Source organism: Aplysia californica, unplaced genomic scaffold (genome assembly GCF_000002075.1).
Source record: "Aplysia californica isolate F4 #8 unplaced genomic scaffold, AplCal3.0 scaffold00045, whole genome shotgun sequence".
In the NCBI taxonomy this organism is placed as follows: domain Eukaryota; kingdom Metazoa; phylum Mollusca; class Gastropoda; order Aplysiida; family Aplysiidae; genus Aplysia; species Aplysia californica.
This window is the reverse complement of record NW_004797315.1, coordinates 616541-634253: the sequence shown is the minus strand read 5'-3', so window position 1 is coordinate 634253 and position 17713 is coordinate 616541. Positions and strand designations below refer to the sequence as shown.

The window sequence follows — 17713 nt, the reverse complement described above, 5'->3', positions numbered from 1 at the left end:
ATAAATCCCGAAATACATGAACTTAAGTTGACCCCGTCTACGGACGGTCCCCGACACGCTGAACTCACACGGCGATGTCATGTCACGTGACGCAAATGCGCGATTGAAACAATTTTACTGACGGGTCCGACTAACTGCACGTTCACACAAAACACTCGGATGAGCGACAGTCGTTCTTTCTACTTCTAGGATAGTTATAGGTCACTCACTGACTTTCCTCACAGCTCAATGGTATCATACCCTTTCCCATAAAGTCTTTTAACTTTTTCTCCCTGGCAAAGCAGAAATTTCAAGAAATAAAGGAGGCACGAAGTGCATGCTTCACTGCCATCAGTACAAAGTGAAAGCAGTCATCTTATGGCAGATCTGTTTCTGACACTAGTGCAGAAACAATCATGCTATTAGACACAGTCGTCAATTAGGAATGCGCGCTTATCAGTGATAATTGGGAACAATTTGCTTTCATGCTGCCAACATGCTTTTATCTGGAGACCACCGTATATCTTTTCCGGTTAAGTCTTGATTAATGGCTGTGTGCATCTTATATGTTTTTCAAGGGCACCACAAATTCATTTTGATTTACGAGGACTAGAAAATGAGAGACCAAAACATTTCAGATCCTAAACTGTCAGAGAAGATACGAAAAAACATTTTCAAAAAAATCTATAAACAATACCATTGTGCAGTGTTGCATACACATATTTAATCATCATGCTGATGTCACAATCCCAGAAATACAAACCCCTTAAAAAGGTAAATCATTTTGACAGGTCTTATAGGGGGTGCCCACATACGCGATCGGGTCCATTTTGACCCATGAATACATTAAGTTATACTCTGGCCTCGATTCGACTCATTTTGGAAGGAAATTTGCATCTTTAAGTACATTTTTGCTTCTTCGTTGCACTTTACATGATCAATAAAGTTGTATCTCATTATAACGTTGTACAATAGCAGATTTGGTCTGAAAAACAGCAGAAAAAATGAAATCAAAGCACTTGACCTAGATCTAAATCTAGATTATTTCGTTCTCAGGACGGCTAAAAATAGGCCATGTTAGACCAAGAATCTAGCTTTGGACGTGTCTAGATCTACGTTCTCTAATGTTTAGAGCTTCCGATTTTCCGCCAATTTTTAGTTTTCTCCAGACCTTATCTACAGGTCCACTAGATCTAGGCCTAGATTCTAGATCTACATCTCAATTTATTATGTCGCTTTCCCTTTCCTGAAACAGTGCTGTAAATATGAAGCTTAATCTACCCTTAGCTAAATGAAAGTTCTGATGGCCGAGTGAGCAGTGTGTCTGCGTTTGAAACAAAAAATATTATTTTGTGAGCGTGGGTTAGAATCCCAGTCCCAGCTTTTTTTTTTTTTCCTACTTCTCATCCTCCCAACTTACCAACAATTTTTCCCATGATTATAATTTGTTGCTTTTTAGCTTTTTAAAATGGTAAATAAATCATCAGTGCTGTCTGTTGTCCTCGTAATCATAACACACTGGGTTAAAAATAGGTTTACCTGGTCTGATGTCGGTGGACGCGGATCTTTTTGAGTCACTTCTACACCGTGCAAAAACTTCGTACATTAGCCTGGACTGGAAATGGCCTTATTTTGGTGGACACGTAGACAAAAGCAAGTTAGCAAGCAAGCAAGCACTCACGAACACACACACACAAACACACACACACACGCACACACACACACAGTCCAAGAGTACGGCAGGCATATTTTATGTATTCCTGGGTCAAAGGTCCAGCCAATCGTAGACTAGGTTTACGCCCTCTGTGTAGTCGCATGTAGGTTAAAGGTTTCTTTACTTTAACTTCCAGGTCATCGAGTACAATCGCAGCGGGGCTGTAGTGTGCACTGCAACCCCGACCCGATAGGCCCGACCAGACCCGACCCGACCAGACCCGACCCGACCCTAACACGTATGGTGGGCACCCCCTATTAGGTTTACACATTTTTACACAGTGACAAAACATGTGCTCATCTTAATGGTCGAAAGAGCTACAAAATCAGGCAACTGCAATCTCCCGTAAACTGAAGACAATGAAAAACTACATTGCAACACTGGTAAAAAATTTTAAGTTTGCCCACTTTTGACTTTGACATTTTGTACCATTGCTAAAGTCCTCATTCCACACACACTGCCTCATTTATCTTTTTTATTTACATGTAAAAAATTTAAGCACAGTACTGCACAAATCACCTAACATAAACAAATAATGGGATGACTGGGATGGATAAATATGTTGTCGGTGGTGTACAAAAAATTAGCAAATAGCAGATCATGTTATTCGGTGATAACATCACGTGTGGTATACTTCCGTATGAAAAGTTCACATTACAGAAGGTCTTTATGCCATGAACTATAGGGAGAGAAATAAGGGGGGGGGGAAGAACTCTCTTATAAATATATTCAAACACATGCAATCCCAAACAGAACATAAAAACTAAGCGATCAGACACACATTATCATTATGAGAGCAATTAAACCTCTGAGTCTCTGACATACTTCAGTGTAATGCTTGAAGGTCATACACACAATACAAGGTTTGAAAAAACATTACTTTGTCAGTACATGTGCAACTCAATTTTTACATTATAAAATAATAAAGGGATTTGCAGGGACTACTGAGTTTTGACAGTCTAGTTTCGTGTTAAGAACAGGTCAACTGTATCCTTATTATCCAACTGCTGGAAATATAGCAAATTTAAGACAAAATAAACAGTTTTAATACTTCTACAGTAAACACTTCAAAATATATGGACAATACCCATACACAATTTTCTTATCCCGCAATGAAAACATCATATGTCCGGGACACATCTGCCCTTCTGTACTGATTTGCTACAAGTTCAATCATACACTACATATTGTGTTACACAATAAGTATTTTGAATTCAAAAACATTGAATATGTTTGAATATCAATAAAAAGAAACACACAATGTACAATAGGGATTTGACAGGATCAATGTCCTCATTAAGAACCTGAAAAAAATATGTTCATTGTCTTCAATATTAACAGCTGTCATAACATAGTAAATAGTAATTTAGGTTACTATTTCTTCCTTCCCTGTTAACAATCACTGTTAAAAACCAAGTTCATATCCTGGATGCTTGGAGCGCACATGGGTCAGCAAGGAGACTTTGTAGTTGAAACCCTGGTTGCAGAGGGGACAGGAGAACATTTTGGTGGCAGAATGAATGCGCTCGTGATACCTGAGAGTCGTCCTTCTGGCAAAACTCTTCCCACACACGTGGCACATGTGGACCTGCCCTGCAAAGTGCACCAGTGTAAGGTGCCTGGCTAAAGCTCCTTGGTGGTTGAATACTTTGGAGCACTCGGGACAGGCAAGCTGGTCATTTTTATGTCGTTCCATGTGACGTGCTAAACTTTTCTCACTCTTCAGCGTTTTACCACACACGCTGCACTGTGCTTCTTGAAATTCAGAGTGCACTGATTTCATATGTCGTTTCAGGCAGTGCAACATCAGGCCACATTTCGGACAAGGCTCCAAACGATTAAAACGAGCATATTTTTCATGGGTCTCTAAATGTTTCAGAGTGGGAAATTTTTTGTCACAATGATTGCATGGGAACAACATTTCTGGATGTTTTTCTTCATAGTGCTGATCTGCAAGTCTTACCAAAGGAAACTTCTCACCACAAAAGCGGCAAATTTTCTTGTGCGTTGCTTTATGTCGATTAAACTCACTGAAGGTGTGACACACATGAGGACACAGAGAACATCTGAATTTGCTTCTTGGTTTCTCAACCTCTGTGTGCTTTTTTTCACAGTGTTTTTTGTACTCTGCAAAAGATTGAAGTCCTCGGCCACACACACAACACTCAAACATCGTTTCCCCAGTGTGTAACTGTCTAATATGATAAAGCAAAGTCGCATTCTTCACCACTTTCTTGCAAACAGGACATTCAACATCGTTGTAATTCAGATTGCTGCCCAGCGATTCAGGGCCCGGGTTGTCGCTGTGCTTTTTCTTTTCATGTACTATGAGGGAAGCTTGATCAACAAAACGTACCCTGCACAGCTTACAAGAAATGCTTGGTAACTTAGTAAACATTTTTCTTTTTGAATGTGCTAACAGTTGACCTCTACTGCCAAAAGTCTTCTTGCAATATTTACACTGAAATTCAAAACTACTCTTAGGTCCATTTACTTTCATGTGTGAAATAGCAGCAATAGAGTTCTCCGCTCTTTTACCAGATACAGTGACACGAACATTCTGTTGTCTCCCTTCCCTAGCAGAGCATCTTCCATGCTCATTTTCACAATGTTCAAACCACGCAGACTCTGTGCTTAACTCATGTCCACACACACAACACAAATACAGCTGGTTATTAAAGTGAACTAGATCTAAATGTTTGATACATTCATCCTCACTCACTGGTGCCATGCAAAGTGGACAGACACCTTGACCCTTGAGCAATTTCAAATTTACAAAGGAGAACTGGTCACCAAACTGCTCCTTTAAGTCCTGCACAGAGGGGTGATCTCTGCAGTAATGTTCAAATAATGATCCTTTTGAGGGGTGAACAGCACTGCAAGTGATGCAGTTTAACTTCCAGTTTGGGTTCAATCTGTGAGCTTCCTTTGCTTTTCTGTTGGGAAACCATTTGGCGCAAAACTCACAAGAATTCCCTTTGTGTACTTTAAAATGCTTTCCAGACACAGCAGCGCTATGGGTATGTTTTTCATTTTCCGGTTGCTGCACATTTCTTTGCTCTGTTTCAGCACTGTGACTATGTGACACACCAGAAGTATCAGCGCTATAACTGTCATTATTTGCTTGGTCTTGTACTTTGGAATACTCGTTCTGTTCAACACTGTCGCCAATGTTAAAAGCAGCTTCAATAACCTCCTCCTTCGTAACGACATTATATGAGACTCTCATTTCCTGTTCATTTTCACTAGCCACATTTTTTAGAAGGTCCGTTACGGTAACTGTGAGCCCATCAGATGAGCGAGCAGCCTGGCCATAACTTGACTCTGCCACCCCATAGCTGGGTTCTACTGCAGATTCTTCCCTCTCATCATCACTAGCATCTTGCAATTCTTGTTTTGGCAACCGCAGCGAGGTTTCGTTCCTATCAGCAGAATTCCTTCTTCCATCTGAGGGACCATAACTAGCAGACATACGATGCCGACCCACACCATGGGTTAAGGAATGCTGATGCAAATGTTTCTCACTGTAGAAAGACTTGCCACAAACACAGCAGACGTAGGAAAGATCTTTGAAGTGATTACCTTCCAGATGACTCAACAACTTGCTCTTCTTCCCCATTTTGAGACACAAAGGACACTTGACCCTCTCCCCATCAGCACGCCACTTGATACGTCTAGTGATGTTGACGTATTCCTTAAACTCCCTCCTGGGGTTAATGTTGGGATGGCGTTTACAGAAATGGATAAAGTACATAGCAGCAGACAAAAACTTCTTATCACACACTGAGCACTTGACCACACAGTCAGGATTACGGCCATGTGCTACCATCTGCCTTCTTCTGACAAATCCTTTCCCACAAGCATGACACTTACACTCGTAAGAAGCAGATTCCTCTGTCTCTGGAAATTTCTGTGGAAGAAGAGTAGCATTTTGATTTATTGAACTGTCTTGATTTCCAGCATTTTCCTCTTCTGAATTCACTAGAGGGCTACCAGTATCCTCATCTTCATTTCCAGATAGAGGTGAAGACTCTCTTTCTTGCAAGTCATCCTGACAAACCTTCAGGTCACGAACCTCTGACACTTCATTACTTGGGACCGCAAAGCCCTCAATGCCGGAACTTTCACCGACATCACTGGCTATTTGTGGAACCACTCCCAAACTTGAATCCTCATTAATACTAAGGCTTTTGTCTTTGAATTGACTATCACCAACATTGGGGAATGAGGTGGCAGGCAAAACTTCCTTGCTGTGATAAGGTGCTTGGCCAGTAAGTACATTCTCAAAACTGCTTCCATCTGTAACAGAAGAAACTTTTGAATCAGGGTTGTTCACAGAACCATCATTTGAGTTCAACACCAAGTGAACCTTGACAGTCTTGGAAAAGTTACACCTGGAGAAAAACTCTCCATCAACAAACACATCGACATGTCCTGAAACATCAAATGCTTCCACACAATTGTTGTCCGGATTGAAGAAAACCATGTTTGTGACTCAAGTCGGCAGAATAAATCTGCCTACCAAGTCCTTGAATGAGTGACCATCAAGTTCAAACTGAGCACAAATGTTCATGAAGTCGAGATTGTCTTTGGCGCCCAAACACAAACTATGACAATGTAGCCAACATGGACAAAGACCCAGCAACAGTACTCCAGTTGTGATTCAAAGTTGTCTGAAACGAAAGCAAAAACAAAAAAAAGGTAAGAGCAATGGTCTTAAATTCAGAGATGTGGGGAGGAAAAATACCCAAACATTCATAAAAGTGAATGTGAATGTGTGCAATTGAGTGCGATTGCGCCTGGAAGATGATAAGCTGTTTCATAGCATAAATGTATACTTTTTTAAACAACAAAGTGCTATTGTAACACTGGTCTTCCCTTTGCAGAAAGATCATTTTCCCGAAAGAAACATTTATAATTCCAAATAAAATACAAACACTCATGATTCAAGGATCCATCAATGTTGAAACTAATTAAGGGATCCTAACATACAAAAAAAAATTCCCACTTGTAATTCCATCTCAGAAGGCCGATTCATGAAGAACCATCCATCTTTTATTTATAGAAGCCTCAGCACTCATTTCTCTGATGCTGACTGGTTCCCTTATTTCCAACTCCATTAAATATTTGTTGTGTCAATTATGAATGTTGATCTAATTTACAGACTTATCTTTAATCAGAAATAACATTTTCATTTCTTTGTCATGCCCTGCTTGACATTTTGAGTTTTTCCAACACAATGGTAATTTCATTGAAATCTCGGTAAATAGTCTGAATTCTGCATTCAGATTTTCCGAGATGGTTGACAGGTCTGACTTGAGCAGTGAATCATTGTTGTTGTTTCTAAAAAATACCCCATCATTTTTTCACAAGAAAAGGAGTACAGGACAAACAAATATGTTTTCTCTCTTCCATTTAAATAAAATATGTATAGAAATCTTGCCTAAGACAAATGCCCAAGACAAAGAAGACCAAGATAAACAGCCGGACAAGTAAAATGTTGGCATTTTTTTCATCATGTAAATGAGGCGGAAGTCAAATTCAGTTCATATTCTTTTACCCTAAACTACACTCACATACATGTAGGGTAGGAAACCAACATGCTAAAACTGAATGCAAGAGCTGCCCACATAACCTGAATAACAAAATGTGCAGCTGAAATGATTGAGAGAAACAAGACCCAACTCTTGCTCATTGTCAAAACAATTGAAACTGAAGAACAAGTCTAGCCAAGAGAATAATATTGCAAAAAGGGAACATGAGTATTTCTTTAAAGCACAAGTTAACAGATCCAAGCCGACTATACCGATCTCACTATCACCACCTTAAACAATCTCAACCTCATGGGAAGCAAGTTGCCATTTTACAGGCACTGAAATACTAACATACTGGCAAGGTCTTTTGCTGTCTATGGCCTGGTACCCATTCCTACCTGAGTGAAGTGAGGAAAATTCATGTATAGTGCTTTTTTCAAGGACACAATGTCATACCTGAGCCTTGAACCCCTGAAACTGTAATCTCACAATCACAAATCTGGTAGCCCAACCACTAGACTACCAATGCCACTAACATACAGCATTATCCAATCTTGAGGCTCATAACATTGTGAAAAAGTAAAATCCAGTCATCCCATTTTAACCTCGTACCAATTTCTCTATTTCTCTCCCATTCCCTCACCACTTAATACTTAATTCAACAGGTTGACATGTGAATGTTGTAGATCAGTGGTGGGATGATCATTACAAAAAAGGTGACCAGCAAACAAATCGTTTAGGCACCAGCACAATTAGACACGGCATACTCATCAATCAGAATGAAGACACCAGCGACTCCGCAAATGAGCTCGAGAAGGAACTTAAGGACACAGGTAGCATTACAAGCACCATGGTCTTTGCTGAAAGCTACTGGCAATAAAAAGAAGACTTGTCAGGCATGGCCATATGAGAAGAAGCACGATGAAGAAGTCATGGTACGATTATAAACTGACAAAAGCTTGAATACTGAGGCAAAAAATGGAGACCCTTAGACCTAGAGGTACTTTTACATAGAAAAAAGGGACGCTATTGAAATCCTTCAAACAGCTGTTCCCAAATCTTAGTGCAAGCACAAACCACAATTCCCACATGTGTACCAGCCTGCCCAATGCTCAAGGCACTTAGAATGAAATATTGGCCCATCTCTACGCAGGGACATACAAAACTCTTTGGGGGCCTGCGGCAAACAACAGCCTCCGCACTCATTAAGACACGAATGAGAAGAAGAAGACATATATTTGCCTACACCCCCCCCCCCCACACTCACCCCCCTCCCTTCCTGGATAATTATTAACAAATGCATCGTTACTAGCCCACGCTGCAAAGTACCTACTGTAGACCACAGGAAGCGATAAATGGCTTGCTGAACATAATATGTATATACAAACAAGTTCATGTGTCGACAAGCAAGCTGATATTCCAATTTGTGGGTGTGTACGTGTATGTGTGTGTGTGTAAGTGTGTTGACGATTAAGTCAGTTGAGAGCCTGTTCGACAAAGCAAGCATTCTGTGGATGTGTGTAATAATTTGTTGCCATGTATTGTGTAAATGTAAGTCAGTGCTTGAAGGTGTAAATAGAAGGCCTATTCTGTTTAGTTTTAGTAAGACTCTTACTGCCCTTGCAACACAATAAGGTCATGAAGTGCAGAAGATAAGAGGTGTTACAAGAGAATAACAAACATAAAAAAGAAGGAGAGATCGGGACGATAGATGTTTGATAGGAAAATAGTAGCAAACCACACCAGAGCACCCGCCAACCACCCACATAGAACGCCTATTCAGTATGTGCCTGTGATCAATGGGTAAACAAAGACTACTGAGAACCCCCATAAAAAGCAAATTTGAAGACTTTTCCTCTACACTTTGGTAATTATAACAAGACAAAGACACAACTGAGTGTACTATTAGCTTCTCAATAATAATATTATACTCTTGTGTCCACACAGCCAAGAAACTAATGCCCAATGCAAGCTCAAGTGCTTTTCCTCATGCATGCTTCCTCACTGTCACCACCACTATGTGATTGTTCCAACTTAAAGATAAAACGATGGGCACGGCCAGTTGTACTGCCTGTGCGAAGAAAGCCTCCAGTATACATGCATACCCCACACGCACAGTCGAAGAGTGTACACGTTGTAGTACAAACATTTTGTAGAATCTCCAGTACTAGACCTAGCCAGAGCTTATGACAAGCAAAGACATGGACAGATAGATTAGGTTTAGGAGTTGGATTGGATCTTTAAATTGCAGGGGCTTTTTTCGCCTGTCATTTGTGCCCTTACCATACTAAATTCACCACCCCAGAACCTCTTATCATGTTCATTTTACAGGAAACCTACACCACAATTGTCCTCCTAGACAATAGACCTATTGAAACAAAATGCATTAAAGTGCAACAGTAGCGACAGAGTACATCCCAAGGTTAGACATATATTCCAATCATTTTGAGTACCTAGCAGGAACCAGTTTCCGTACACATAAATGACCAATAGACTGGAAATGCAAATTAATTGATAAAAATGCAAGAAAAAAACAACTCAATACCAACTGAAAAAACACAAATAATATCCCCATATGACTACTGGTCACTATGAAGTCTGATCACAAAGAAGGAAAGAAAAAAGAAAAAAAAACTTTCAAGCGAGTGTGCTGGATTTTCAGCAGTTTCCTTACCTTGATCAGAAGTTTTTGTAGAAAATCCATGGGAGCAATAACAGCAAGTGGACAAGTTAACACCAGGCTTCGATGTCAGACAAAAACTCGCTGGCACGAGATCAAAACAAAGGAAAGCAGATAAGTGTACGGAAACCGGTACCGTGCGGCAACACACATTCGTTTGGAATACAAATGAGATTTCATGTCAAAGGAAACAGCTGTGGGTCTGGGATCAAGGTTCCAGAAAGGACAGTGGGAAGACAACGCTGAAGGTTGAAGGGACAAAACCAACCCTAACACTTAACTGCTGATCCCATATACTATAATTTCAACCTATAAATATATACCTTTTATCTCTTAGCTTCCACATTGATCAGAAAAGGCCTGCATGTGCGACTGAAAACACTGAATTCTATAGTCATGCAGAGGTAACTTCTGGTGCAGTCTACGGTATACATAGTATGGCACAAGTCTGAGAAGGAAGTAAAACAGAAGTAGGACGACTAGAGAAAACAGTTCAAACACCAACATCCCACTACTTGACGCTACTTGTCAGTATCAGTGTCTGTTTATCTATAATATTCTGATCACAAAGTTGGGGTCCTTTTTCAATTTATCATTGATAGCTGAGACAGTCTGTCTGTAAAACCATACAGAAAAAGAATTCACATTCTCACATAGCTTAAAGCAAGTTCCATAAAGAGTAATCCAGAACTTGTGTCAAAAGATCTTAATTAAGCTCTCAATAAATGCTGGTACTGTCCACTTTTTCATTACAAATTGTGAGTTTAAGACAAAAAGAAGTCACTGTCATAAATGGTTATAATATCACATTTAGGATTCACAGCATGCTCTTCTGTCACATTTTGTTTGAGAAAAGAGAAGAACATCACATACATTGATTATTTAATGTACAGGAAAAAGAGGGAAAGAAATGTTCAAGTAAGACATTCCAGTGCGGCCTTCCAACCACCTGCTGCTATGTTTCGAAAAGTGATGTTGAAGCATTTGCCAGAAGGTGGGGGTGTTTGTAAGAGGAGTTTCAAAATTGACCACTGCACTACTCATGGAAAAACATGTTTTCTATTAAAAATATAATGCAAGGCAAGAAAATAAGTCGGTCAAGCTGTTTGTACAGATTTATAAATTGATAATTGATGTGTGAATCTCAAACTCTTCATAAAAAGGTGAAAGAACTGATTCATTATATATTATTGATCTTCAAAACACCACCCACTCTGCCGGGAGATCCACAAACCTCATAGGGTAGTCTCTGCCTAAATGCATGCCTGTGTGTGTAAGGCATGCTCCACTTTCATCATATATGATGTTTTTGGGGGGTTTTTTTAGGTACAAACGCACACAATAATTCAACAAAGCAAGTCTGACTACCAGTTATTTGGCGAGGCTGCTCTTTGAGCAGCACAAAGACAATGTTTGGAACTACTATTGGGAAATAAAGATTAAGATTACATCTCTTGTACTTTTTTCTTTAAATACTTGAAACTTTTTTTTTTGGAAGAAGTACTTGATGAAGCCCAGGCTCACTTTAACTATACATTCATTCAGCCCCAGGCTAATTTGAGTTTGTTGAGACCCCTGCACCACAATAACAGAACATCTCTGATAGGGTATACAGTCAAACCTGGCATGACAGCCACCTGTACAAACAGCCACTTTCCATTTCCCCCTTTACGTTTTTCTGTCACTGTCCAACGCGGCAAATTTTTAATCGGTCCTTCACGTTATGGACCGGCGGTCATAATCCATTCTTCTCTCTCTCTCTTGCCCTTTTTAAACTCCCAGTGGAGCACAGGCCATCAACATCCATTCACCCAGGCAACTGAGAAGAAAGCCTAGGGACTGTTCAATTAAATTTGAGTGCAAAACATACAGGTCAATTTCCGAATGTTTTGCACTCAAATTGTTCTTTCTATCTGCACAATGGTATTCAAAACTATCAAACAAGAAGCTTATTTTTTAGGCAGGCGCTATTTGCAACGCCGCGTTCTCAATAGCTCCCATACTATTTGAAACGCCGCGTTCTCAATAGCTCCCATACTATTTGAAACGCTGCGTTCTCAATAGCTCCCGTGCTATTTGAAACGCCGCGTTCTCAATAGCTCCCATACTATTTGAAACGCTGCGTTCTCAATAGCTCCCATACTATTTGAAACGCCAGTACATGTACTGAAATCTAGATGTGCTAGATCTAGATCTAGTAGCCATCGTTCCTACATGATAATATTGTAGTTCTGCCTGAATTGTGGAACCTTTCTCAGTTTCTTGATAAACCTCCTAGGATTTGACTCCTTTTTTTATGACGTTGTCTTAATCCGATCAATATTGGGTAATCTAGATCTAGATTAGATCTAACAATTGTTTCCGGCATTTTTTGCACAAAAGTCTAGTAGACCAGATGTAGTCTTGTTTATCTCTCATAATCATAATCATTTGAGTATTGAGTTTGAGCAAACAAGTCGAAAGACGCTTCCTGTCCGCTGTGTCGTCATGCAATAATAAAGCAATAGATTCTAGATCTACCTAAAAATGTTGTCTTTAAGTTAGGTCTAGGTTAGGGAATGTATACAAGCTGTCTATGTTCGCTAGGCCTAGATCTAAGTCTAATGTTCAGTGCTTCCAAGCGCGGCATCGAATCCCGGTCCCGGAAGGGTTTTTTTTTCTTCTCCCTTAAATTTTTCGAAGTGACTATTTCTCCGAACGTTCGGAGAAATAGTGCCGATCTTTATTTCTCCGAACGGTTTCCGGCTTCGTGATTTTTTGCCTATTTATTGCGAAAGTTCGGCGCCAACTTTCATTCTGCCTCTGATTTGGGAAGGAACACTGCATGGCAAGCCCGCCTACAGACAACCTTCAGTAACACCCACCACCATCATGCACATGTACACACACTAACTAAACATGACCAGTGGGCAACTTTTGAACGTTTGACGAGCTGAGCTGTGGATGGAGAGACAGTGTGAGTGAAAGAGCGGGTGAAAGGAAGAATGTGCAAGTATCCACAGGCGACAGCAACTACAAGACGACGACACCGACCCCTCTGGCCTGGTCCACAGCTCATGAAAGAAAGGAATGCAGCTCAGGCAGTGTTTTGCCTATATTATTGTCCATGGTTCGCAGGGTGCAAGGGAATGAGTGAGATTTTCTTTGTGTGTGCCTGGAGGGAGGGGGTGGGGTATGAAAGTTATGCGGACAGGGATGAGCCGCGGGAGAGAACACGGGAATTGAATGAATGAGTGAAACTGAAAGAGACGAACGACTCATGAGCCCTGGAGTGAATGGATCCTGTGTTTCTATTTTGTATACTTTGAAAAACGTGAAAAAGAAAGGTTTCACAACAGAAAGAAATCAAAATTAGAACAGCCCATAAACAACAACAAACATTAACAAATAAGGGCGTGTGTCCACCTGTCCGAAGAAGATTGGCTGTTTTAACCCTAAATGTGCGTAATTTTTAAAAAAGTACAGGATATTACATGAAAATTATGGAATCACACACATTAAGGGGCTTTGCCAGTGTCAGTACATTGGTCGCAGCAGTGACAAACGCAGATGCCAGTTCTATGTGTCGTTATCAATAACCCTCCGTAGATCTAGATCTAGACAGCACCCGAGTGAACACAACACATTACGTTTAAGAGCAGTACCCTTCATAGGCAACACGCCATATCTGTAGTGAAAAACTTTGGAATTGTAGCATTTGTTTATATAAATATTTACTGCGGACATTTTTTGGACCGCTTGAACCATATTGTACACGAACAATCTTTGGTAGGCCTATACTATAATCATAGATCTATATAATATCCGAAATTTGCGAGAAAGGATGAGATTTCAGAGTGTTCGGAGAAATAGTGCCCAACTTTATTTTCCCGAACGTTCGGAGAAATAGTGCCCAACTTTATTTTCCCGAACGTTCGGAGAAATAGTGCCCAACTTTATTTTCCCAAACGTTCGGAGAAATAGTGCCGGCCTAAATTTTTTTTATTTTTTTTTATTTAGACTCACAGACCAAGAAAAGCCACTGTTGAACTTTAACCAGGCCTAAACAGGTAAAAGGAAAAGTATAGGCTATACTACTACGGCCTACTTTGTACAGAGCTCCTCTTGGGAACAAAACCAGAATCTGCATGCTTCACAACAGTATTAAAAAAATAACTACAAAGCAACAAGTTATAGATCTAACTTTGGGGAAAATTTGTTGGTCAGTCGAGAAGAGGACAAAAAAAACTTCCAGGACCGGGATCGAACCCACGCTCATAAAATAATGGTTTGGCTTCAAACGCAGACGCACTGTCACTTCGGCCATCAGAACTTCCGCAACGAAAGGTAGATTAAGCTTCATATAGCCTAGGCTAATACATGGCGTTTTATTTAGTACTGGCGCTAATCGCAGCACAGCGTTTTATTTAGCACTGGCGCTAATGGCAACGCGGCATTGCAAATAGGCCCTCCCTTTTTTTTATCATGTAGTATCATTTCATACAAAATCAAGCTTATTTAAAATGTTTTGTATAGAAAAATGGAAGTCTTGTTTCCTGACTATCCTTTCGAGCTCCTCATCATGTCTAAGTGGGTCAATTTCTTCATAATTTCATTGGACGAACATCTAGAGCTATCAACTTGGCGTGTTTTGAATGAGACGTGTATGCTTCGGATACAAACCAACGCAGGCATTTCAAGAAGAAGGCCACAAACACACACAAACTCAAGCAGACTGGCGCACACACACTTCAGCTATGTGAATGCGGATCCGACTCGGGACCCAAATTCGTTTTTGTTTTATCTTATAAAAAAAATGCATCCGTCTCATGTTCACATTTTCTACTTCTTTTCTAGTAGATCTAGTATTTTGCATGCTAAACACTAATATTTTTAATATGGTCTTCATTTTTGCCGCAAATCAATAGTTATCGAGTTATTGATGTTTGAAAATACTTAAAATAGTAAATTTAACAATATCATGGGGGTTTCCTAAAAAGAATCAGGGGGGTATCAGGGGGGCCCCTGCCCCTGTATTTCTTCACAATAATTTGATGTTTTGGCAATTAAGATTGATATTTACTGAAAACAATTGATTTGCAAGGGTTTTAGGGGCCATACGTGTTCTACGGCAAAAATTGTGGCAGTTTAGCCCTCAAATCAATGCATCTATGTGTGAGTGCATGTAAGTAAAAATTTACCCCAAATTCAAGGGGAGATGGTGCTCGGCGCGCGAGCGCTGAGCCAGGGGCTAGACTGACGCGGGAACAGAACGAAGGCATGGTGCCGATATAGGCTTATTGGCGAGGGTTAATGTGCATTGGAAGTGGCCACACCCGGGGTGAGAATAAAAATACGATCGACCTCTCACCCCTGGTGAGACTTGCCAGCGTTGGTTATTCTCACCCAGTGTGAAACAAGACCTGTTTTTCCTAATTTCGGAATACTGACTATACGGTGTGGATGATCAAATTGACAAAAGCAAAGAAAAAATGACGTTAGAGCACAAAAGTAAACTAATTTGGTCGTCTACAAAGATGCTATGGCTGTTTCATTTTTCGAATCGAGCCGAACTATGGGGGTCGGCATTTCGTTTTGCCCAGAAGTTCTCGCAAGATCTACTCCTCCCCTCTCTCTCTGTCTCTTTCTGAATACTGTCTATCGGTGTGGATGATCAAATTGACCAAAGCAAAGTTTTAAAAATGATGTTAAAATAAAACACAAAAAGTGAATTAATTTGGTTGTCTATGCTACGGCTATTTAACTTTTAAAATCGAGCCGAACTATGCGGGTCGCCATTCTGTTTTGCCCTGAAGTTTTCGCTCTAGCCTACTGCTAGGGTCTACTCGTCTCTCTTTCTTTCTCTCTCTCTCTCTCTCTCTCCACTGCCCACAGACATTGCAATGGCCAATTTTTTAGGCTAAACAGTAATACGCAAGAGCGCTGGAACGTTTGTTCACGGCACAGAATTCTACTATTGTTATCACAATTTAGAATTCTGTGGTTCAGGGTGAACATAACACTGGTTGGCCTAGGCAATAACGGTGAACGCACACCGGGTGAGAATAGCTGAATAGCCAAAAGGCTCGCCTGCGCTATTCTCACCCGGAGTGAGAATAGAATAGAGGTGGCCATGCGCATTAGCCATAAATAACAGTGGGTGTATCAGGGGGCTTTTAAAAAACACACACATTCTTCACGTACATGGCAAATTATCAGTTTCAGAATGGCTGCCAATGGTAGAAGGCAATTTCCCAAAGAGGGCCGATTTAGGCAGCCCTGCAAAGGCAAAATAAACAAGAAGGCACAACAACTGACCAACACATTTCTTGCAGATTAGATCTAGAAATCTAGATCTAGATCTAGATCTAGATCTAGAACATTAGATCTAAATCTAGATTCTATATCTAATAGCCTTCTAGATCTAGATATATATATCTAGATTCCAGATCTAGAGATCTAAATTATGTTGCACTTCTGCAGTTGGGTGTTGGCCTCTGCTGGTCCTGATGGGTGAGTTTGTTTTGGCTTTTTGGGGGGCAGGACAGCGTCAGAGTGGAAGGAGACCGTCACAAGAAAACACTGGACGGGTTTGTTTCAAATAGATAACAATCAAACAATTTTCATTACCTGTAGAAAAAGCATTTACATTTCGGTGATGTTATTGGCCAAGCTTGACCATTAATTTAACTGTATCGACCGGCTGCAGGTCTGACTCTCCATTAGCGTTGGCCGTCCACCGCCGTCCTCTGCTTGCCAAATTGCCAATAAGGCCATAGATCTAATGTGAAAGCCAAACTTTCCTTTTAAAACAGAAGAAACACAATTTTAGGGGGTTTACGTTCAGTCCAGTAGATCTATTTTTCTTGCAACATAAAGCCGGCCTCTAATCTAAAATGCATCAGGTTAAATCACCTCTAGTTTAAATAAGTCGAAATATCTGCTATTTCACCAAAAGTCGTCTACCTGATGTCTTGTTTGCGCCAAAGACCTTTCATAAGCATGTAGATCAATATTGCTATTTACAGTAGGCCTTTAAAGGGCGAGTTTTTTATGGGAGGCAACTGGAGAAAGGAGTGCCTGATGGTGTTTTGTTAAGTTTTTTAAAGTATGGCACCACATACAACTTTCTGGAGAAAGCAAAACTTACTTTTCTGTTGAGTATATTGTTTACATGACTTATTCAAGCAATCATTGCCCCATCCCCAAGCTCTAAATAAAATGTCAAAGTTTAGCCAAATAGCCTAATAAAAATCACATTAAAATGCTTTTAGGGTTGTTTTTTCTGTTTGGGTCTAACGATCTACTGGAAATTAATTAGATCCCTTCAAAATGTAAAAACAGACTGAATAGGTCCCTGAAAGAAAGTAAAGATAATGGATAAAATGAAGGAAGAACTTGTTAAATTATATTACATAAGCCTATGTATATATATTATAATTATAAGAGTGCATGTAGGCCTATATGTGTTATTTCCCAGTTACAGGGATCACATATCCTTTTGAATTGAAGTTGTTTATCTAATATACTCCAACAAATCCCCATATGTTTGCTGAAAAGCGGAAGAAATCAGCATAAAACTGAATAATATAAGCAAAAGCCTCTAAAACACTTAATGTATCTAGACCCAGTGTGCTTATTGAACATCCAAGTATTATCCCAGCCAGCATGATTATGGCGGCCCAAAGTCAATTTGATGTCGGACAAACTTAATGTCCGCTCCCGGCCCGCTGCTGCCGCTGCAGGCGGCTGGGGCTCATTTGCACCTTCGGATTCATATCGGCCCTACATCGGCCCCGCCGTCGGGAGTGATGTCGGCCCCAGGGC

At 40.3% G+C, this 17713-nt stretch overlaps 1 protein-coding gene across 3 annotated transcripts in view; it reads right to left on the bottom strand.

The window, feature by feature from the left end:
- Positions 1-16692, bottom strand: part of LOC101847937 (zinc finger protein 91) — a 26763-nt gene extending 10071 nt beyond the window's left edge. The window contains exons 1-3 of one of the 3 annotated variants that reach the window (XM_005092350.3): positions 16517-16664; positions 9902-9991; positions 1377-6366 (exon numbers count right to left, since the gene is read on the bottom strand). In XM_005092350.3, coding sequence (XP_005092407.1) covers positions 3099-6179 — 3081 coding nt within the window. In that variant the 5' untranslated portion in view covers positions 6180-6366; positions 9902-9991; positions 16517-16664 and the 3' untranslated portion in view covers positions 1377-3098. Of the gene's footprint in view, positions 1-1376; positions 6367-9901; positions 9992-16516 lie in introns of those variants that run through there. The other 2 variants (XM_013079232.2, XM_005092351.3) reach the window with 2 other exon arrangements.
- Between the last annotated feature and the right edge of the window lie 1021 nt (positions 16693-17713).